Raw genomic sequence first — 22,544 nt, forward strand, 5'->3', positions numbered from 1 at the left:
CTCCCGGTGCGCTCCCCCGCCTGGGGGGGCGCCCCTCCGCTCTGGGGCTCCCGTGCAGCTCGCCGGTGGGAACGGGGGGGCTCCGCCTGACCGCTCCCGGTGAGCTCCGCCTGGCGGCCCCTCCGCCTGGCGCCTCCCGGTGCAGCTCAGCCTGGGCGCTCGCCTGGGGCCTGCCCGGTCAGCTTCCGCCTGGCGCCCCTCCGCCTGGGGCCTCCGGTGGCAGCTTCCGCTCTGGCGCACCTCCGCGGGCTCCCGGTGCAGCTCCGCCTGGGCGCTCCGCTGGCGCCTCCCGGTGCAGCTCCGCCTGGGGCGCCTCCGCCTGGCGACACTCCCGGTTGCCAGCTCCGCCTGGGCGCCTCCGCCTTGGCGCCTCCGGTGCAGCTCCGCTGGGGCCTCCGCCTGGGCGCCCTCCGGTGAGCTCCGCCGGTGGGAACGGGGGGGCTCGCCTGGCGCCTCCCGGTGCAAGCTGCGCCTGGGGCCCCTCCCTGGGCCTTGGCCGGTGCAGCGCCGCCGGTGGCAACGGGGGGCTCCCGCCTGGGGGCCTCCGGTGCAGCTCCGCCGGTGGGAGCGGAGGGGGAGGGCTCCGCCTGGGGCCTCCGGTGCAGTCCGCGGTGGGTAACGGGGGGCTTTCCGCCTGGCGCCTCCGGTGCAAGCTCCGCCTGGGGCCCCTCCGCTGGGCCTACCCGGTGCAGCGCCGCCGGTGGGAACGGGGGGGGCTCCGCCTGGGGCCTCCCGGTGCAGCTCCGCCGGTGGGACGGAGGGGGAGAGGCTCCGCCTGGGGCCCCTACCCTCGGCCGTCTAGTACACGGAGTCTAAGCCGGAGGAGGACGGGTTCGCTCCGCTTCTGAGGGGAGGGGGGTTGAAGTTCTCCGGTCACAGGCGAGACGGGCGGCAACACTTCCGGGAATGAAACGGTGGGCCGCAGGGGTCAAACTGGAAGAAACACCAACGCGATATGGCTGCGCCTCCTAGAGCCAGCAGAGGAAGGGCAATCAGCTGTTCTTCCTGTCTGCCCCGGCCCGCACCCCTTCCTGCCTGCTCCTACCTGTTACAGAGAGGGATTCTCCAGCAGGCCCACACCCTGGGCGGCGGAACAGAGCCTCCCTTCCCCCAGGCTCATATCTCCAGTTCCCCAACATCATAGCGCCCTTAACCCCAGCAGTCACGCCAATCCAGCACCTCTTCTTCCCTCAATGCCTTCCCAGCACCCCAATCCCCTCATCACTCAGCACTCTGCCTCCTTGCACCCTCAATTGGCCAGGGACTCATCTGTGTAACTCTGCAAAGACAGTAGCACCTGTGTCCCGCTTTAACTTCTTCCCCAGAGGAAATGATAACACCCTTACAGTTAAATGTAAAAATTTTTACTCGCTAACAAGGCTGGGGGAGTGGTAGATAAAATGGAGGGCAGGGATAGGATACAGACAGGACCTAGACAAATTAGAGCTGGGCAAAAGAACCTGAATGAGGTTCAACAAGGACAAGTGCAGGTTCTGCACTTAGGAAGAAGAACTGCCCATGCACTGCTACAGACTAGGACAAGTGGCCTAGGTCAGCAGTTCTGCAGAAAAAGACCTAGAGGTTACAGTGGAGTCAGTAGTGTGCCCTGTTTGCCAAAGGTTAATGGCATCAAATTGGGCTAAATTAGTAACCACATTGCCAGCAGATTGAGGGAAAGTGATTATTCCTCTATTTCAACATTGGTGAGGCTCATCTGGAGTACTGTGTCCAATTTTGGGCCCCATGTGTGCTACAGGAGGTGTGGAAAAATTGGAAAGAGTCCAGCAGTAGGCAACAAAAAATTATTAGTGGGCTGGAGCAATATGATTAGGAGGTGAGGCTGAGGGAACTGGGATTGTTTTAGGAGAACAGAAAGAATGAGAGGTTGATTGATAGCTAGCTTTCAACTACCTGAAAAAGGGAGTTCCAGAGAGGAATGGATCAGGACTGTTCTGCGAGTGGTGGGCAGATGACAGAACAAGGAGCAATGGTCTCAAGTTACAGTGGGGGAGGTTTAGGTTGGATATAAGGAAAAACTTTTTCACTGGGAGAGTGATGAAGCACTGGAATGGGTTACCTAGGGAGGTGGTGGAATCTCCTTCCTTAGAGGTTTTTAAGGTCAGGCTTGACAAAGCCCTGGCTGGGATGATTTAATTGGGAATTGGTCCTGCTTTGAGCAGGGAGTTGGACTAGATACCTCCTGAGGTCCCTTCCAACCCTTATATTCTATGATTCTATCTCCTGTCGAAGAGTCTCACAGCTCTATTAACATTAATGAATTAACATACTCACAGCCTCCTTGGAAAGGGGGTCAGTATCACTGTCCCTATTTCACAGAGGGGAAAAGTGAGCCACTGGAAGAGGGGAAGTGATTTGGGTTAGGGTTACACAGCAAGCCAATGGCAGAACTGGAAATAGAACCCAGGAGTTCTGAGTCCCAGTCCCCTGCTCTCACAACTAGACAGACTCCCCCCGCAAACTGGGAATAAGAACCCTGATTCACAGACCCTTTGCTTTAACCACTACACAGTGTTCCTTCCCTAAAGGAGTATGTTTTCAGGACTGTCTGTCCAGTTGCCACCTGTCCTCAGTAATCATGTAAAGCCAACTATAATAAAACCTGCGTGTTACTCTACTGATCATCTTCCGCCACTTCACACAAAATCTCCTTCTGTTACTTTCATGCTGCTGCAGAGAGGCTCTAATTTAAAAATGTGCTGAGTAACCATTCATGGTAGTGAGAACATAGGAGAGGCAGTGGGTGCCCTTGCTTGCGTTAACTGTCAACTCCTGCCAAACAAAAGGGATAGCCAGAGTATAGTGCATAGGGACAACAATTCTTAATTCTTTCTGCTCAATCTACTGAACTATATCTAATTACAAGCCCTGAATAAAGGCTATTCGTTCCAGAGCCTCTCTTTCTGCAACTGCATGGGCCCCTTTTAATACACTTCAGTAAAAGACCATTTTATTTTCTACAGTGTCTTTCATATAAATGGTATCCCAGCACGCTTCACAGAGTTAAATAAATAGCAGCAGAAAGATGTGAGAAAAGAGACATTTTCTGCTGAGATCAGAAAGCAAAATTGATGAAGCAGAAAGATACGGGTGGGGCTGTTCCAGATTGCGGGAGCTGTAAAGGAGGAGGGTCTTGCCCAGCATAAGAGAGGACAGAAATGGACAAAGGTACTCAGGCGATAGGCATGGTATAAAGATCTAGACATAAAAATTTTAGATAGCAGATTAAATACAATTTAGATTTGATTAAATACAATTTAGATTTGATTTGATTCTTAGATTCCTGTAAAATGTTCAGATACTTGATAGAACAAACACAAATGCAAACCCTATCCTTGGCACGACTAATATAGCGCAGCTTCTGCCACATACCCGAGCTCTCATCTTTTCCCACACGTTGATGACACTTCTGTTAGCTTGTCCTGTCGATGACGTATTTTGAATGGCATCAACAGAAAAAAAAGAGCACATGGCCCTCCTGCTGATTCAGCATAATCCAGTTACAAGTTCATCTGTAATAATAAGAACGACTAATACTTGTGGCACCTTAGAGACTAACAAATATATTTGGGCATAAGCTTTCGTAGGCTAAAACCGACTTTGTCAGATGCATGCAGTGGAAAATACAGTAGGAATATATATATAGACAGAGAACATGAAAAAATGGGTGTTGCCGTACCAACTATGATGAGACTAATCAATTAAGGTGGGCTATTACCAGCAGAAAAAAACTTTTGCAGTGATAATTAAGATGGCATAAGTACTCCTCGTTCTTTTTGCTGATACAGACTAACATGTCTACCACTCTGTAATAATAATGATATTAATAACATCTAGTGATGCTGGTTTCCCACTCAGCCCTGCCTCTAGGGGACCCCTGGCTCGTGAGGGTGTCGGAAGGTTTGGATGCTTGTGAATGAGAAAGGAGTCATTTGCTGGGGATTGATCATGGGGAGGGTAGGTCTAAATTAAGGGCGGCAGATGAAGTGGCAGATAGTGAGGGAGGTTAAGTGGGAAGAATGAAAGATCCCATGAGTCCTCCCTGCCATGATGTGGTGGGGAACCAGCCTAATCATCCCCTCTCCACAACCAAAGACTGGAATAGAACCCAGGAGTCCTGGCTACTTGAACCCCCTGCCCTGTGCCACACTTTTCCAGATTACGAGGCCACACTACCAGAACTCTTACCCCTTGGCCAAACTCCCAGAATTCCTTGCACTTGCCCACACTCCCAGGATCCACTGCGCTAGAACATGACTGTCCTTCCCTGGCAGGAGATATGTGGGTTCTAATTGGTTAAATCCCATAGTCCCCTCCCCCTGACAACGCAACCTGGGCTGTGATTGGAACATTATCATGTTTCTCGTCTTCTTTCCAGTGAGGCAGTAATTTAATTGTCTAGATTTTTCATTCCCCGCCCACTTTTTTCCAGACAGGCCGCTGGTTGGGCAACTAGAGAAGTCCCTGCCAACTCAATTCATAATATGCCTTTTGATTCGTTCGCTCTTCAGTCATCGTTAGCGATAAGGGCTGTGATTGGGGTCTTTCAAACCCCGCCCCCTCTTGGGAATACTCTCTTTTCATTCGGCTAGCCTCTTATTTTCTTCATCTCTAGGCAGACGAGCTTTGATTGGAAGGATCACTTTCAGTCCCCGCCCAACCCTTTGGGAATCAGATCTGTGATTGGTCAATGTCTTCTCATTCTCCGCCTCTTCCCCGGAGCTCTGCGCTGCGATTGGCTTCTCCATCCTGCAGGGCCCGCCCACCCCCCCAGCCCGCCTGGTGAGTGGCAGCCGCGGGGCCGCGCAGCCCCCTCCTCGGCTCAGTCGGGGCAGGCTACGGCGGCCGACAGGCGGCGGCGATGATGATGGAGTCGGTGCGTCGCGCGCTGAGCCGGGTGGGACCGCCGCGCTACTCGCCTGCCGGGACCGGGCGCGCGCAGCCTCGCCCTCCGCCCCGCTCTCCCCGCTCCGGCGGCGCCGGGCTGGTGTGCCGCCGCCTCCGGGGCTTGCGGCCGGGGCTGCGGGCGGAGCGGGGCCGGCCGTGCTGCGCGAGGCGTGGAGCGCGGTGGTGCGCAGCTTCGCGCACACGCAGGGCTACGCCGGGTGAGTGAGGGGAACCGGGGTGCGGGGCGACCCGGAGCCGCCACCCCCGTGCAGCTCGGGTGGGCGGGGGCGGTGGGGGGCTGGGCCCCCAGCCCTGGGAGGTACTAAACGCTTGACGTGTAGGCCGGCTGGAGAGGGGGCTGTCCCGCCCGGCATGGGATCCCTTTAAAGTTCCTGCGTATACATTACTGGGGTGCTCTTCTTCCGTGCATGCGCGGATCAGAGAGTTTGTGTGTGGCACGCCTTCCGCCTGCGGTGCTCGCTTTGTATTATTCTGCTGTATTCTGTGCGTAGATCCGCTTGGGTGTGAGCGCCTCGCGCCATGCAAGGGTGTTCGACACTGATTGAGATGCTATGAGAGGGAGATGGCGTAGTTCTGTGTGATAGGAGGTTTTCACCTTCGTCTTTTGCTATGTCCCCGCCTCTATATGTGGTGTTTGGTGCGCGTGGCTTGGGGGCGTCGGGGTTATTGATTACGGTGCAAGTGAGAGATGGCACGGTCGTTAGGATTTGATTAGCCTTGGTTTTGAGATATCCTACTGGCGCACACGGCGGCTCCTGGGGCTGGGCATCCCCTTACACTTAGGGATGTATGTGGCAGAGGTGAACCAGGAGATTGGAAGTGACCAGAAGACATTGGTAATGTGTTTGCTCTTCTCTTATAATATCTTTAAAAACAACAAAACAAAACACAGCTTGTTTCCCTGAACTTAGGGGTCACTTGTAAGGGACAGCTCTTTTGGCAAACAGCTGATGGTTCTGTTTCACCACCTGCAGTTGATAGTACTTTGCATTATGTCAGTTGCACTCTGCCCCCTGTTTGGTCCTTTGTTTTCGCCTGAGGTTTGTCTCCGTGCCCAGCCTGAGACACCTAAAAGGGCCTGTGTTTCACACTGCGCTGAGTCATCTGCTGTCTGAAAATCAAGTCCCTTTAATGTGTCTTAGTTTGGTCAATTGAAATCACTAGTTTTTGAAAACTTAGGGCTGGAAAAAATAGGTACATGTCACTATAAGACTGGCAGAGGGCAGGAATGTTGGGGAAGGGGATTAGGTGTAGGCTCTGGAACAATTCTTTACTATGTTTGAAGATAAGTAGGTTTCAAACTCCTGGTGCTTCTGTAACTTGCTATGTAAATGTACGCCAGTTACTAATCTCCCTATCGGAGGAGTCAGGTTTTGTTTGACAGCTCTGTGTCTGTTAATGGTTGGGTCCTGAGCATGTGTATGAGACCTTTACTCTCTGGTTAGTGCCTGACAAAAGACTCTTTCACAACCACAAGACAGCTATGAAGGTTGTTTTGCTGGCCATACTGCTGGTTTCCATTTTTCCCACCCCCACACTTGCATTCTAAGTGACTGTATTTTCCATGAGAACCCACTCCCTGCTCAGCTTACCTGCAGCTACAGGCGATTATTTTCACCACCACAGTGAGTGGAAGAAGTGACTAGCTGTATGTCTGCACTAAAGTGGGCTGCTGTGGGAGAGTTAACTACACCACACCCCAGCCTGAGGACTCCAAGTATTGCCTCAGATGCTCCCAATTCATATGAAAGCACTCCCAGGAAGCCTCAAAGCTGAGTCTCCTGCACATCCAACCTGGTCCTCAAGAAATGTGGAAGCAGTAAAGATGATTCCACCTTTGTGCCAGTAAAATCTGAGGTTTAAGTATCCTCCCCACCCATCTGGAGATACTTTGCAACTGTTTTGAGTTCCCGAGTTCCGGTTATGGCGGCAGGTCCAGTAGATGCAGTTGTACACATCCTAACTGATAAATGCTTGGCAGACGTTATGTGAGCTGAATGCAATGGAACTGCTATTCTGGCTCAGAAGCATTTCAGCACCATGTGGAATCACTTACTTTTCCTTATTTAATATGCAAGTCAGATGTGCTATCATATACACAATACAGGGACCAGGGTCTACGCTCCAAGACAATAAACAATTGATATGACTGATGGCCAAAGCACTCTGTATATGTGTGACTGGGCTACATCTCTTCGTGTCCTGGCTTTAAGTAACAAAGCTAAGTAGGAACTGCTGCTTTTCTACTGGGTAAGTTTTGAAAAGGGAGAAAAGCTTTTGCTCCATGTAGTACTCTGTAGATTCAGTGCGTTTCTCTGGCTGGGGGGCATGTGTTCTTGGCATTTCCCATTCTGCCACGGGTGATGGTCATAAATGCTGAAAAGGGATTTTGACTGGACTTCTTGCTGCCAGTGTCAGTGTTAGAATTGTTGACCCAGTGTCTGTTGTTCTCAAATGTGTTAAAATTCCTTTGGCTAAGTACTGGTGTCTTGTATGCAAGATGGAAGTTGTTACATCATCTGTCTCGCAGCCCCTCTGTTCTGTCAAATCCTTTCTCAAATCCCAACAATCTTCTTCCTTTTTCATTTCAAGATGCTTGTATCTTCTCAAACCCCAAGTGCTCTGCTTTGATTCACATTCTCACTTATATGGTAAACTGTTCTGGGTGTGGGAACGTGTCCTAAAGTTGTAAAGAGCCATGTATATGCTCTATCACTACTAGTGCAATAGGATCTTAGGGCACTTTAAATATTAAAATAAACCTGGCAACCTCCTGGTGACATCCCTGGTTAGAGACAGGGAAACTGAGGCACAGATTGAAAACAACCCTCCAGGGTCCTACAGCAAGTCAGCAGCAAGTATAACTGAGTTGTCCTAACGTGGTCCCTTGTTCTAATCATGACACATCATTTCTGTACTAAATTAATGTACCATTTGATTCAGTTGGCCCTCTCTCCCAGTCAAGCAGTGTCTCAAATGACTACTTTTTCTATAGTATTCTGGCTGCCACTAGTAGTCTTCAAAAAGCTGATCTTAATGACCCTTTTCAATGTCGAACCTAGTCATCAGATGTTGTGAGCAGGGCTGGGCCTGCTCATAACAGTTTTAATATTTTAATGGAAAACTGGACAACTCAACATCTTCAGTTGTTTCTCTAAGGGTCACAGCCAAAATACGCATCCAACTTCTGGCTTGCAACACAGATGTTATTTTACATCCTCTTTGGATCAGAACCTCCAGTCCTCTTTCCTTGTGGCTTTTGATTTTTCCCATCTGCCCACTTCTTCTCCTGTTTAACTCACATGGCGGCAGCAGAACTCTGAATAGGGTGATCAGACAGGGTGAAAAATCAGGACGGGGTGGGGGGTAATAGGAACCTATCTAAAAAGACGACCCAAAAATCAGGACTGTCTGTATAAAATCGGGACATATGGTCAGCCTAACTCAGAACAATATGAATCCACCCATTTCAAGCACAGCCTTTTAGGGAGGATGGGGGTGAATCGGTGATGTGTTTTGAGAACTCTAGTCAGGCAGAGAGAGCTGAAGATTGCTACCTAGAACAAATGCAAGATGGAAGTTGTCTCCCCTCTTCCCCCCCAAATCCGTATGCCACTGTAAACAAATGCGCTTGTCCATCTGACTGGCTGAAAGATCACTCTGCTGGCTAAGCACTTATTACCTGATAAATATGCATGGTGGCATGGCCTTCATAGCGCTGTTCAGCTGTAACTATGCTGAAAGGGAAAAGACAGATAGGAATATTCTCTGTGCATATTCAAGGAATACTATAAGCTCTGATTCTATTTTTTTTTTTTTTAAATCTTTTTTTCCATTCACAGCAACCAGGCTTGCCGAGTTTCTCTTGCAGTTTTTTCTTTAAAGTATCTTTGCCGATTTCCAGTTACTTGTTTAACTCTCCCCTCTCTCTTTTTAAATCGCCCCCATTCTCTGTTGGGCTGGAAGCACTGATTTCAGTCTGTGAGAGAGAACCTCTTGGATACTCCTCAGCTGCCAGACCTAATGCACCAGTTGCTAACAAAGCATCCTGCAAAACAAATAAGCAGTGTGCAACATAGAAAGCAGCTTGTCTCACACTGAAAACTCAAGTCCCATGCACTGGCTAAACAGTGTCTCCTTGTTACCTCCACTCAGGGGCTCAGCATCCAGTTTCTTGTCTTAACTAAATTAACAAACTTTTTATTGTTTTGAATGTTCATAATAACAAGGGCCGTGATTTCAGCCTTTTCATGATGCTTGAAGTGGCTTAATTTCAGTTTTTCATTTGCAAAGTTGCTGGTATTCGGTCATAGCTGCAAAGATTCAGTTGCCCTGTGCCAAACGGGGTGTCAAACTGTTTGTTGAATAAGGCCTTGTCTCTGGCTCCCCGTGGGGGATTATGTGTGTGATTTATCTTGTCAATAGAAAGGGAATCTGCTTGCCCATGTTTGAATTCCATGCTCAGGCTGGTGTGCTGTCTGGGCTGGCCAGGAACCACATAGATTGTATATGTTTCGTGGTGACTCTCGGGTTTAAAACTGCCCCCATGTTGTGTATATAAAGAAAAATCCATACTCCAAATTTGAAAGTGATCCAAGCCAAGTGCTCGTTATTAACTAACTCCCTGAAACACTGCATCTGAGGCAGGCGGGCAAAATGTTTTAGTAAGAAACTTTGGGTAACTATCCTGTTGGTTCCATTCTACAGGAAACTAATGAAACTAATAACTTTAGAGGCAATAAGATAAAACTAGTTCTCTTATCCTGAAAACTGCATGGCTGAAAACCTAAAGTGTTACTCACAGCACAGTTTGTGGGCTAATAAAATGTTTAGCTGGACAGCTTGAAGTACCTAGTGTGGTACTCTTTGTGTGTCACCAAACTGATCTTCCGTCTTGTCACATTCCCATGGGGGGATTTCTGTAAGCAGGGGAGTCCTCTTGCTTGTTCTGTAAAAGAAACTGGAATAACTCTCTAGCAGGATTCCGCATGGAAGAGCCTAACTCTTCTTTCCAGTAGCATTCTTTTGTACACAAAATGTTACTCTAATTCATTTTGTACATTACTTCATTTCAAAGTGATAACTGAGGTTGGAAAAGGCCCAGAGAAGGGTAACGGAGATGGGTTAGGAGAGGATTTTCCTGCAGCTAGATATCGCAAAAACCTAGAATTATTTAGTGTAGAAAATAGCTTAGAGAGAATTTTCAGACTCAGGATTTTGATGGAAGCTGTGGGATCCCTGCAGTGGGAGGAGGAATTGCTCTAATGTTAAGGGCAGATAAATTTAGAACAAATAAAAAGAAATGCTTCTTCCCTCTCAGCACCTGAAATTCAGAGCTGCAGGGAATCGTGGATAATGTTGATGACTGTAATTCCTACATGTGTGCAAAGATAAGAGTAATTGACTCTTATGGTCCTGGCCACAAGTTTATCACCACAGAAGGTAGGAAGCCGTCTTTCCGCAATGTGCAGCCCTGGGTGCGTAGTGAGATTTTTGCCTTCTCTGAAGCATTGGGGTATTGTCCTTAGGCAGAGGCAGGATATCTGCTTGAATCTAGTATGGCAAATGTTCTGCTTGTTTAGGGAATATCTAAAAGACTGTTAAAGACTGACTCTTATCCTGAAAGGACCGTAATTGCCAAAGTAAGCCAGGGTTAAAGCTTTAGACTCTGGTTTCCTGACATGAATGGAAAAAAAAACAACAAAACATGTCTACTAAAAATGATATTCCTTATTTTAGTGTGTGATTCACCATTCAGTTATACCTCCTCCCATTCAGAAAGGCAGTCATGATTCTTAAATGAGGCCTCTCCATTCCCACCCAAATGTCAGTGGAATTAGGTAAGGATTGAATTGGGCAGCCCATGCCTTTTCTGAATGAACCCTCTGTGCAGCTCCATAAAACAGTGACCACCTCAAACTGAACATGAAATGTCTGACTTAAGGGCAGGTGATTTCTATTGGGCATCTTAGTGCTAGGGCAGGTCAGTCAGGTTATTATTGGCTCTCATTACCCCTGCCACCTGTTTCACAGTGCCACTTAAACACTGCAGAATCTTTTGTGGTCTTAAATGTCTGAAGAATCACATCCAGTCCAATTCCCGACACTGACAGCCCAGCTAATTGGCCCAAGCATGGGCAAACACATCACTACCAATATAGATTGCCTTTAGGAAGAAGACATTGCTGATTTCTTCACTTATTAACTCAGATCCCTTCTTTAAAATACTCTTCCAAGAGCCTTTTGGTCTTTCTACCCTACCAGCTTTCTCTGAGAGGAAAATTTCACTATCTAAAGCCTTGCCTTTTAACTCACTCACTGTATGTTTAGACTGTTGTGTCTCAAGATTAGAACCTGGGTCTAGAGGTGGTGAGCACGTACAATTCTGCTTGAAGTTGACCATTCTCAGAATTGGGCTGTTAGCTCCATGGGGAGGGACCCTGTTGTCATATTGGCACAGCTCAATGTGTGTTAATATGCAAGTGACTCTCCGTTTCTGTAGACCAGCAATCGCAAGTGGAGTGCAGTAAAACCAGTTTCTCAGGCTTAGTTTCCTGCACTCAGTTTTTGTGGTATGAAAAGACCATTTCTTTTCTGATATCCGTCCTTAACGTTTTTTCTCCCTGACTTCTATATCTTCAGTGAATGTTGTGGAAGCTCTTCAGGAGTTCTGGCAGATGAAGCAGTCACGTGGTGCTGATCTGAAAAACGGAGCCCTGGTGGTGTACGAGATGGTCCCTTCCAACAGCCCCCCTTATGTCTGCTATGTCACGTTGCCTGGGGGGAGCTGCTTTGGCAGCTTCCAGGTAGGACCACATGGCTACAGAGACTTGAGTGGCTCTAGCTACGGAGCTCGTTCTCTGTAGAACTGACTGAGGGGAGTCTATCAATTCCCTCAAGTCCCCATTCTAATGGAATCGCTGTGGGGGGTGGGTGCTGGAGATTTTCTGAGAGCCCCAAAACACAGAGGGATCCGGACGCATAGTAGAGGGATGAATCCAACCCAACTTAGTTCTACATGGTAAGTGCAGTGGTTGTCTTTAGCTTGAGATTTGCTTTAGCTTTGTTACCCCAGGATTCCATACTCCCTACACTCACTACAGGGAATTAATAGGGATTCTGCAAGTAGTGAGGTTGCATACATGGCATCTAAGGCAATTGGCAAGTGTTAGCATAACTGTTGTATAGCAATATTTGCCTTAAGTTAAATGCCTTATTCTTTACAGGATTAAGTAGTTGAGTACGGTTACAGTGTGAATTCTAGAGACAATGAACTTCAGCAGAGTTTCAATCCCTAATACAGCTCTGAATTCAACCCAGTGTCTCCTCCCAAGATGCTCAGAAAAGTTTGGCAGCAAAACTAATAAGGCTTGATCAATAGCCGCTGCCTTTCCTTTATTGCAAAGGAAAAGGTCAAATCCAAATACTTAACCAGAAAGACTGAAGTCCAAAAATCACACAGGGTTCTGATTGCGTTTCGGATTCCTTTCCTGAAGTGGCTTAAGGCAGAGTTATGCTCTAGTCTTGGTTTGAAGAAGGCATCCAAAAGAAGCAATTCCAACAGCTGAGCTGCCTCCCCATCCCGCAGCATAGCCCTCGTGTTTAGAGAAGGATGGCTGTGTTTTGGTTTTAAGATAATTAATTTTGTTGGCAATCCAGTTGGTGGTATTTCCATGTCCACATAGTATGTGCTGACTTCAGCTTCTAGTTTAACTTTTTGCATTCGGTATGGCTGGGCTTGCTGTGGTTTAAAATACACTCCTAATGACTTCAGGATGTCTGAGAAAATAGCTTTCCAGCACTCCACAACAACTGCCACTTAACAGCCATTTCATATATGTGGGGAGAACTTTGGAGTGTGTCAGCCTTAACTGATCTCAGCCGTCTCTGCTTTCCTGTTCTGATGGTATGTACATCTGTCCCCAGTTCTGTCCGACCAAGGCTGAAGCCAGGAGGAGCGCTGCGAAGATTGCACTAATGAATTCTGTCTTTAACGAGCACCCCTCCCGGAGGATCACAGATGAGTTCATTGAGAAGAGTGTCTCGGAAGCCTTGGCATCTTTCAACGTAAGGGCTTTGAATGTCTTGACTGTTGCAGTTGATAGGGACAGACTGGTTGGAAAGTCTCATAAATCTATGGGAAGGGAAATTTCTTTTGCATCTGGAAACCCTTATGACAGGTTTTCCAGTGATTCTTGGAATGATACAGAAATACTAAAAATAAACTGTTACTCTAATTCTTGTTTTCTCTCAAACTGTTCCCTTCCTGGATTCAAACTCCCTTCTCCAGCTGTCCTCTCAGCCTTGCACTTGGAGTTAAATCTGCACCCAGTTAGAGCAGCAGACTTACTTTGGACTGGTGTATCGGAGAGCACCATTTAGCCCTTAATGTTTTCAGCATTCCCACTGTTGAGGGCCTGTTAACTCCAAACTTACTCTACTTCCAGGAGAAGCACTTCACGCCCTTTCCTACAATTCTGGCCAAGTTTCTTTTAAATATAAAAATGTGTGTCTTGTATAGAACTGCTTTTATTTGAGCTAAAATGAAAGACTGGCTTACTCAATGCCTGCCCATGTCTGGTACTACCAGTAACCCAAGAAAGATTGGCTAGATAGTCTCTTATTTTTCTTCTTCAGAAGATAAAGGTGAATAATAACTTGCTGGAGTAAAGTGGGTTCCATGTGGTATTACTTGGAATGCCTGCAGGATGGGATTGTCAAAAGAGCCTAAGGGAACTAGGCACCAGCTCCATTGACTTTCAAGGTGATTTGTGCTCTGAATCCCATAGAACTTTTGAAAATCTTTCCTTGATTCATGGTAATAGGGCTTGATGACACAAAAGTGGAGGATGTGATTTAAAAACAGGAGCATTTTATTACATGGTGACTTCTCTGCCATAGATGTTACAATCAATGTAAGGTTGCCACCTATCTGGGATCCTGTGTACTTTTATAGGGATAGGCTCTGAAAAATGAGACTAACTAGGCCTGAAAGCATCAAAAAAGTTTCTCTAAGTGCATTGAGGGGGAGAGGAGGAAAATTGTTAGGACTTTACAAGGCACTGCTCCTCCAAAATGTAACACATAACACCTTGCTGTTTCAAAAAAGGGGTCTGACTTCCTGGTGCTCACTGGGCCTGGAGCAAGATAACTCCTTTCCATTACTGAGCCCTCAGTGTTCAAGCCTGATGAACTCTTGGGGTGTGGAGCTTCTCTGATCAGCCTGTTACTGTGTGCAGCCTCATTATTTAAGCCAGGTGCATTACAAAGCCGTACCTGTTTAAATACTTGGTGGTAGGCATGTTAAACTTCCTAGTGCCAAAATTATACTTTGTCAGAATGAATTTTTACTGTGCGTTCAGACAGCACCTAATGGAACCCAAACTACTCTGTGAACCTTGAAACAATCTTAATCTTAAATGTTACCGAAAGATAGCATCCGCTCATAGAAATGTAGCGCTGGAAGGGACTTGGAAGTCAAATTCAATCCCTTGTCTTGTGCCAAGAGCATGAAACAGTTTGCATTGAAATCATGGTCAAAATTTGCGTAGATCCTATGAGGCGACTGGCTAATATACTATTCAACAAGTACAAGATACAACAGGCATGCACAATGTGACCTCTAAAACCTGTTAACTCATCAGCTACTGAAGCTAGGAAAATACTACATAAGAACATAAGAATGGCTGTACTGGGTCAGATCAAAGGTCCATCTAGCCCAGTAACCTGTCTACTGACAGTGGCTAATGCCAGGCGCCCCAGAGGGAGTGAACCTAACACCTAACCTACTGCTGTATATCTCCTGGAAAGCTGGTATTGCTGGACTTCAGTGATGATCCTAGTGGTCCAAAAGACATTGAAATGGTCGCTGGTCCCTCACACTAGATAAACATGAAGGCTTTTAAGAACTGGTTGGACAAATACCTATTAGAAATGGTCTAGGTCTGCTTAATCCTGCCTCAGCACAAGAGAATGACGTAAATGTCCTCTTGAGGTCTCTTCCAGCCCTACATTTCTGTGATTCTTGAAAATATAAGCCCTCATAATTCACACAGAAGTCTGTGAAAGTATGCATGAGGAAATCTGCCCAGAGCATCAGGTCACAGATACTACATTTTCTGGGTGTTCCAAGATTCCCTGCTCAAATCTCAGGTGTTGCATTGTCCACCTGAATCCAGTTAATTCCAGAGCACCTCTGAGCGCTCTTCATCTAGCTATGGCTGCTGTAAAGTATCATCATGTTTCTCCAAGATGGAGACAAGTCATTGGCTTTTGTCTTGTCCTGATCGCTTCAGTCCTGGGACGTCTCCTAGCAAGAGCACACTGTTTACTGAGAGTTGGAGGAGTTCAAAATCTCTTCCATGTTTGTAGAATCTGTGAAACATTCAAGGTGGTTAAAGTTTGCCTCCTCAAAGTACAAACAGACAAAGTCTGTGGAGCCTGAAAATGTCTGACTAATAGCAGCAGAGCCATGTGGGAACACCGCTTAGCAGCGTGCCAGCTGTGTGGTTGCCTTTTTCTGTTTAGGGGTTGTAATTCTTTAATATTACTCTTTGTTGCAGGGTAATCGAGAAGAAGCCGATAACCCGAACACTGGAATTGGTGCTTTCCGTTTCATGCTGGAATCCAACAAGGGAAAATCAATGTTAGAGTTTCAGGTACTATTCATAACTTGATCCCCTGCTCTAGTCTTGATTAAAGTGTTTAAAAAAAAAAAAAAAATCTTCTAGTTACATCATTCAGTGCTACAGAATGTACCAGGTCTGTGCATTCAGAAAGCACGTGCTGCTATGGCTTTTCTGTTGCTATACCCTTAGTGCTAGATAGGAGCTCCAGCCACAGAATCCAGACCAGGATTTTTCAAGCCTTCCAAAGTTCAACAATACCTGGATTATGCAGTGTTCTGTTTTGGGCTCCCCTTTGATTAAAACAGCTCTTGACATGCTCACATAGACCAGTATTGTGGAAGGGGTGGTGCATGCTTCATGTGCAGTGCCTTTGGTATTGGAATATATTGGTAATGCAAGAAGCAATATGGTCTAGTGGTTAGAGGACTAGAAGTTCTGGGTTCTATTCCCAGCTCTTCCACTGATTTTTTGACACATTAGGCAAGTCGTTTCACCTGTTGTCATTTTCTCCTCTCTGAAGATAAAAGGGCTAGCTATTTCCAATTCAAAGCATCTGAAGGTATTTGGATGAAAGGCACTATGTAAGTGTATAGAATTAGGCATACTGAAGTCTTGAAATCTTTGAGATCATCTTAGTGGGTTACCTGGGGTACGTCTGCACTTGCAGATGTAATCTCCAGCTCGGGTAGATATGTGCGTGCGAGTCAGCATGCTAAGAATAGCAGTGTAGCCAATACGTCTGTTAGCCTATAAGGTGCCGCAGGACTCTTTGTCGCTTTTTATAGATCCAGACTAACACAGCTACCCCTCTGATAATATTGTAGCCACAGTGGCACTGGTTGGTCAGGCTAGGTGCCTGAGTACGTACCTGGGGTCTTTGTTGGGACTGTAGCTTGTCCCACTGTCGTGGCTACACTGCTATGTGCTAGCTCAATCAGAGCTAGCATAATGTACATCACTTGAACTGGGAATTACATCTCCAGCTCCAGTGTAGACATCCCCTCATCTCAGTTACACCTTTAATCAATGTAGATGATGCTTTGGGAGCTGAGGCTTTTCTGGGGTTTATTCCTTGCCATTGGGAGGGAGGCTTGTGCAATGGCTAGAGCAGTGGGCACACAGAATTGGGACTCTGTTCCCAATTGTGCATCTGACTTGCTGCCACATCTTTCTGCATGTTCCCTTCTCTGTTTGATGGGGCCATCTACCTCTCGGGTATTCTGAGGTTTAATTGTTTTTTCAAGTGCTATGAGATCATTGGGGGGAAAGACCCTTTATGGAAGTACAGATATTACTGTCACTGGAAACCTGAAACGGACTTTACACACTCCCCACTAGTAGCTGATTTGTCCGGATTCAGGAATATGATTCTCAGAAGGGGAAAAATAGACCTTACTTTCAGTTGCCAGATGCTCAAAGGAGCTTGGCAGCTTCACGCATGTAGGCAGGCGCCTTAAGCCCGTAACTTATTTTTTTTATTTGGAACTCTCTGCTGTAGGCAAACTTTCCTGACACTGACTTTTTGCCCTGCTGCTCTCCCTTGAATGGTAACATTCTGTAGGCGGAGGATAAAAGTGTTTATATTAATAGCCCTGTTTACACAAACTGACGCCACATCCTGTCTAGTCCTCTGGCTGCATTGTCTGTGGGAAGCCTGGCTTTCTGTGGGAGTTTATGGAATGGGGTTTGTGCGGCCATCAGAGAAACGTTTGCCCGGTTTCCATTACAACCAAGATCTGCACTATCACCAACCAGTGTCTGGCGCAATAGCTCCTGGGATGAAAATGGCATAGGAAAGCACCAACAGAGGATGTTACGGCACAAGAGGTATCATAAAGATTCAGCAGTCTGAAGGATCTTTCCCATCCCATCATTGGTAGTGGTCTTCTGTCTAGCTGTGCAAGGCATGGGCATTGACCTGGGCTGGTAGATTAGCCTATACAATAACATCTGTCCTTTTTAAATAGTTGTTCCATGAATGGCCCTTTTCATCGCTCGGTACTGTAGGACTTCATCAGCATGGCCTCAGCTTTAAGTAAGTCTGCTGTGATCACTAATCTGTTTATATTGCAATAGTGCTGAAGGGCCATCTCAGTCTAGCATCCACTGTGGTAGGACTGGACAAACTCATAACTCGGTCCCTGCCCTGGGAAGCTTATTGGCTGAGTAGCAGTTATGGCTTCTAGCCTGTTTCACTCAAGGAGTTCAAAGCACTACACAAACTTCCTGACGCTTCAGCTCCCTGTGAGGTGGTTAACTTACAGGTGAGGGAAAAGATCTAGAAAGATGAAGCCACTTGCCCAGGATTGCAGATAAGAGAATAGAACCGGTCTGTAAATGCCACGTGGTGACCTGCAAATATAACCCTGGAGTCCTGGCTCCCAGTCGTCTGTTCTAACCACTAAGCCCTCCCTGCTGCGGGCTTGGTAACTAGATGGGCAACAATGTAAATGGAAGGAAGGACTAATTCACTCGTGTGTATCTTCCCCACCTTAGTCTGTCTTTTAATAATAGTCTGCACCTCTTACCAGCCATAGCCCTAGCACTTCTTAGCCGCTGATCTCTAAGCACTTTACGCCGGAGGTCAGTATCATTATCCTTATTTCAGAGGGGGAAACTGAGGCAGCAAGAGGTGAAGTGACTTGCTTGAGGTCACAGTAGGTCTCCTGTGTCCCAGTCCAGTGCCTTCCCCACTGGAGAACACAGCCTTCTGAGGGCTCTGTAGTACAGAAAGCAGGCTTTCAGCTATATGCTAGAGAAGCATTTTGCCTGGTACATTGCGGTCCCTCCCTTGATTCGCCAGTTCCTTCCACTGACACTCTTGCCCTTCAAAGCTGACTGCCATTTCCCCTCGCAGGAGCTGATGACCGTCTTCCAGCTGTTGCATTGGAATGGCAGCCTCAAAGCCATGCGAGAGAGGCAGTGCTCACGGCAGGTAAGGCTGGCCTGGGCACTGGCTGAGTGCTGCTTTGGCAGCAGCACTGCAGGTGCCTAAGGGATTCTTGGACCTTTTGCTTTGGTGCTCATCCAGACCTGTCATTCATTTCCCATTGTGTGCAACTGAGCCAGAAGCTACTAACTAATGCGTGTGTTCTTAGTGACTCGCCATTCATAAGCTCCCGTCATATTTCTTCCTGCTAGGAGGTGCTGGCTCACTATTCACACCGTGCTCTGGATGATGACATAAGGAACCAGATGGCCATGGACTGGGTGAACAGGGAGCAGAGCACCCCAGGAGTCCTTTCCAGAGAGCTGTCCTCGACGGAGAGGGAGCTGGATGAAGCTCGACTGGCTGGGAAAGAGCTGCGTTTCCACAAGGAGAAGAAAGACATCCTGATGCTGGCGGCTGGCCAGCTGGGGAGCATGCACTCCTCCAACTGCTAGACTCTGCACGCAAACTGTTCAGCTTCCCCATGCCTACTAACAATTCCACATTGAAGGGATCTGTGCTGTATCACTTAGGGCATATAGCTGCCTCTTTTTCCAGAGTCGTGGCCCATTTGCACATTTTTTTAAGAAGATGTTTTTAAAAGTTTCTGTACAGATTTTTACCCTTTAGTACTAGCCTTTAGATTACTTTTCAGCTTTCGATCTGCTAAAGAATTCCTTCTCTTTAAAAGTGCATTTTAAAAAAAAAATGCAGCCTTTCAGTGTTAACACTACTCTAAAAACCTCCGTTCAACCTAGGTACTCTACAGATGACCGTATTCTGTGGAAATGTAGCATTTCCCCAGGGAGATCTGGTTTTGAAGAGATCCAGACAGCATGTTATGCAAAACTGCCTTTCCTTCTGCTTTTGCAGTCTGAGGGGTTTGGTCAAACCCTCTTCTTTTTGAAAAGCACAGCACCCAGCAATATGTTCTGCTCCTTTGTACTAGAATTCATGCTCCAATGGAGAACACCTCAAAGCACATGCATGGAGTTTTAGATCTGGGATTTTGATTTGCTCCATTATAGAAATATGGGGTCAGTCTGCAAAATTGCCATCTGCATCTGAGATCAGATTGAAAACTCCACAAAGTGTTACAGGATGGGAGGTTTAGATCTGTTTTTAGCTTCGATCTTTTCTCTCTTGTACAGAAAGAGAGTCAGCTGGCGACATATGTTCAAACTGCTGCCTTAATACCAAATTACAAGACTCTGCTGGTGTTTAAGGGATTGGCTTTGGTATTAAGGAATTGGGCTCAGCTTTTTAATTACATCTGTACTAGAGAGAGCTCCCAGCCCTAAGAGCTCTGCAGTCCCCCTGTTGAATCCCCTTTGAACTTTCATGGGATTTGCGTCTAGCCCCACAGGAGTGGATGAGCTTGGAATGCCATGAGTTACTTAGTCTCGTCTAGGCTGGAGACGCCAAAGTTCTGAGGCTATCCTACCACTGTCTGGTGTCATGCTATTGTCTCCATGCTAGCAACCTGGCTTTGGGCTGCTTTTGAACACAGCGTCGGACTAAACCTTTTTCAGGAAGACCTAATAAACACTTGCCGGATATTTAGAACTGGCCAACGGAAACATTGGGGGAACTGTTCCAGGTGTAGCACCAAAGGCCCCTTGCTTACTACCTTGTTGACCAGAACTGTATTAACCTCTTGAAGCAGAACCTGGATCCAGCTGGTCCCCAGCAGTGGAAGGTCAGATCTGGATCCAACCCTCCACTACACTTGGTTTCTTTTGGTCGGTGTAGAGAGGTCTGAACCAAGTTATAAACAGGGCTGCACCTAGTCTATAGCACACTAACCTGTTCATAATATTGGTCAGATCAGTCTTGAGGATGCCAAGAACAGTCTCCCTACATGGTTTTACTCCCTAAAAGGTTTAGGTTACCCATGCAAGATAGATAATAGTAGGCTGCAGAGGGCTGCATTTAATCTCCACTTTGGAACTTGCTCTGTTTGTTATAATGTTGCTTGAAGAAAAGATTCCTGACATGTAAATTTATATCTGCACTATTTTTTTAAACTGGTAGAGCCCCGCACTTAGTATAAATATTAGCCCTGTAGTACAAGTAGCTTAAAAGCATCCTTTCAAATACCCAGATGTCTATCATTCAGATTTATAGCAGAAAGGGGGGAAAATGCCAGCTGCAGAATAGCAGCACAAAAGGGAAAGCCAATCAAGAGACAAAAACTGCATTCCCAACTCCTCTCTAGGGTCTGCTTATCCCAGGGATTGACACTGAGCTTTCCTAACAGGCTAGGCACTCAGTTGCGAACTGTTTCAACTTCTTAGGGCAGTTATGTAACTAAGAGAGAAATCTATGGGGGTTTATCCATTTTGCCCAAGTAGAACCCTCATGGTCAGAAATGGTTTGTGGATGTTTGTCATGGGCAGAAAAACTGCAGCTTTGTGGAGATGGAGGCAGTTACGAGCACTGTTTTAATCAGGTCATATTTACTGAAGATGTAATCAAAGCACAACCATAGAACTGTTTGATCATTGGCTTCTACACAGTTGTTTGGGGGGGGGGGGGAGGGCAGGGGAAGGAAGGAGTTAACAACACCTTGGGCACCCCTTACTACTTCTTGGCCCTCAAATGATTCCAGTCTGCTAAATTCTCCTGTGCGCACAGATGCCACTTCAATGCAAGCAGGGATTCATGGCTCTGGTTACAAACTGAAAACATTTCACTGCTTGCACCAGGGAAAAATGGGAAGTCATTCCAGCCCAGCCCATCCAAGTCCCTGGATTTCTGATTTTTGTGCATCTCCGTGACACATCTAATGGGCATTAGGGAGCCCATATTTCATATTTTGCTGTGGGGCCTGAGCCCAAACTTGCACTTTGATCAAAGATCCAGATCCGTTTGGTTCTGCTGAGTTAAAACTGAATATTAATGCTCAAAAAGCAAAAATGTAGCTTGTAATATTCTCAGTAGAAAGTCATACTCTGGTGTTTCCTGTTTATGGCAATAACTGATCTCTCAGATCATAACTACCAAACCTTTTTACCTTTTATCTAGTGACTTGTTGATTTTGTAAGCCTGCTGTGCAAGGCATTTATTTGAAAGGATGTGGGACTCGTATCCTGCTTGTGAGGGCTTGCTAGTGTCTGATTAGTTTTGTAAAGGAAAAGTTACAGTATTGGGCTCTCTCCATTAATAGCAAAGTCTGAATCTATTTTTGTGGTGACATAAATGGCACAGGGATTGATGGAGTAGGAAGCCATGGTACAGAAAGTATCTGTCAGCTATGCCCACACTGTAATGGGACCAATTTTAAGCTTGCTCTTAGCTCAGTCATCCAAGGCCGTTGTCATTTTAGACTCTTCCTTCACAACGTAGGGGGAAAACTGATGTTTTGTAAAACAGCCACGTGGTACATTTCCAGTACTGTTTGATTTGCAACATGTAGTGTGCAATGCAACAGATTTGCTTGTAATTCAGATGAGATGTCAATCACGACCTCTTGGCTTTTCCTCTAATCAGCATTGAAGAGGTAGGAGGCCTCAGGTGGTAGGGAAGAAGTGGGTAACAGTTGAGCACTTTGTACAGTGTTTCATATTCTCAGTTCACTAGTGTAGTTCAGGTTAAATAGCCAGCTAGAGCCCGTCTCCTAGACAATGCAGTCTAACAAAGCAATGATTTGCTGGTGCACAAAATAATCTTCCTCATAACACTTTGAAGCCTTTTCAGTGTATAATCCAGAAGAGCTGATGGGATCTCTTGTGGGATCTTGAGTCAAAGGCTGTCCTTTTTTTTTTTTAAAAAGTGTTCTACCACTTTGGGATCCTTGTGGATCTCTTCACGTTGGCTCTTGGTGTCTCACTGATTGAGACTAGTCTCTGAGGTCCCATTCTGAGAGCAGGAGCGTGCCCAGTTTTGGTATCTCCACAGAGATCACCTCTCAACCCCACTCCATCTTTCTAAAGAAGCCTCTTGCAGAGGATCTTTCAACTAGTAGCATGTGGATATTGAAGCAATGTTCTCACTAGAGGGAGTTCAAGAAGCAACTGCATTATTCTTAAGCCTTCTAGTGTTGTATTCTAGTCCTAACA

General features: G+C 46.6%; 1 protein-coding gene across 1 annotated transcript; it reads left to right on the top strand.

Annotated features, from left to right (window-relative positions):
* The first annotated feature begins 6,397 nt into the window (after positions 1-6,397).
* Positions 6,398-22,244, top strand: LIX1L (limb and CNS expressed 1 like). The gene is made up of 6 exons (XM_075071077.1): positions 6,398-10,368; positions 11,569-11,732; positions 12,853-12,993; positions 15,489-15,584; positions 18,412-18,489; positions 18,696-22,244. Exons 1-6 carry the CDS (start codon positions 10,305-10,307, stop codon positions 18,936-18,938), a joined length of 786 nt encoding a protein of 261 aa, XP_074927178.1. The 5' UTR covers positions 6,398-10,304; the 3' UTR covers positions 18,939-22,244.
* The last annotated feature ends 300 nt before the right edge of the window (positions 22,245-22,544 follow it).

The sequence above is a fragment of the Chelonoidis abingdonii genome, chromosome 11 (genome assembly GCF_003597395.2).
Source record: "Chelonoidis abingdonii isolate Lonesome George chromosome 11, CheloAbing_2.0, whole genome shotgun sequence".
NCBI lineage: Eukaryota > Metazoa > Chordata > Testudines > Testudinidae > Chelonoidis > Chelonoidis abingdonii.

What these genes read in the sequence shown, in the direction of transcription:
- LIX1L (XM_075071077.1), top strand. Translation starts at nt 10,305, where the DNA reads ATGTGTGCAAAGATAAGAGTAATTGACTCTTATGGTCCTGGCCACAAG. An exon ending in CAAGTTTATCACCACAGAAG is followed by an intron (nt 10,369 to 11,568) that starts GTAGGAAGCCGT and finishes CTATATCTTCAG; the next exon opens with TGAATGTTGTGGAAGCTCTT. An exon ending in GCTGCTTTGGCAGCTTCCAG is followed by an intron (nt 11,733 to 12,852) that starts GTAGGACCACAT and finishes ATCTGTCCCCAG; the next exon opens with TTCTGTCCGACCAAGGCTGA.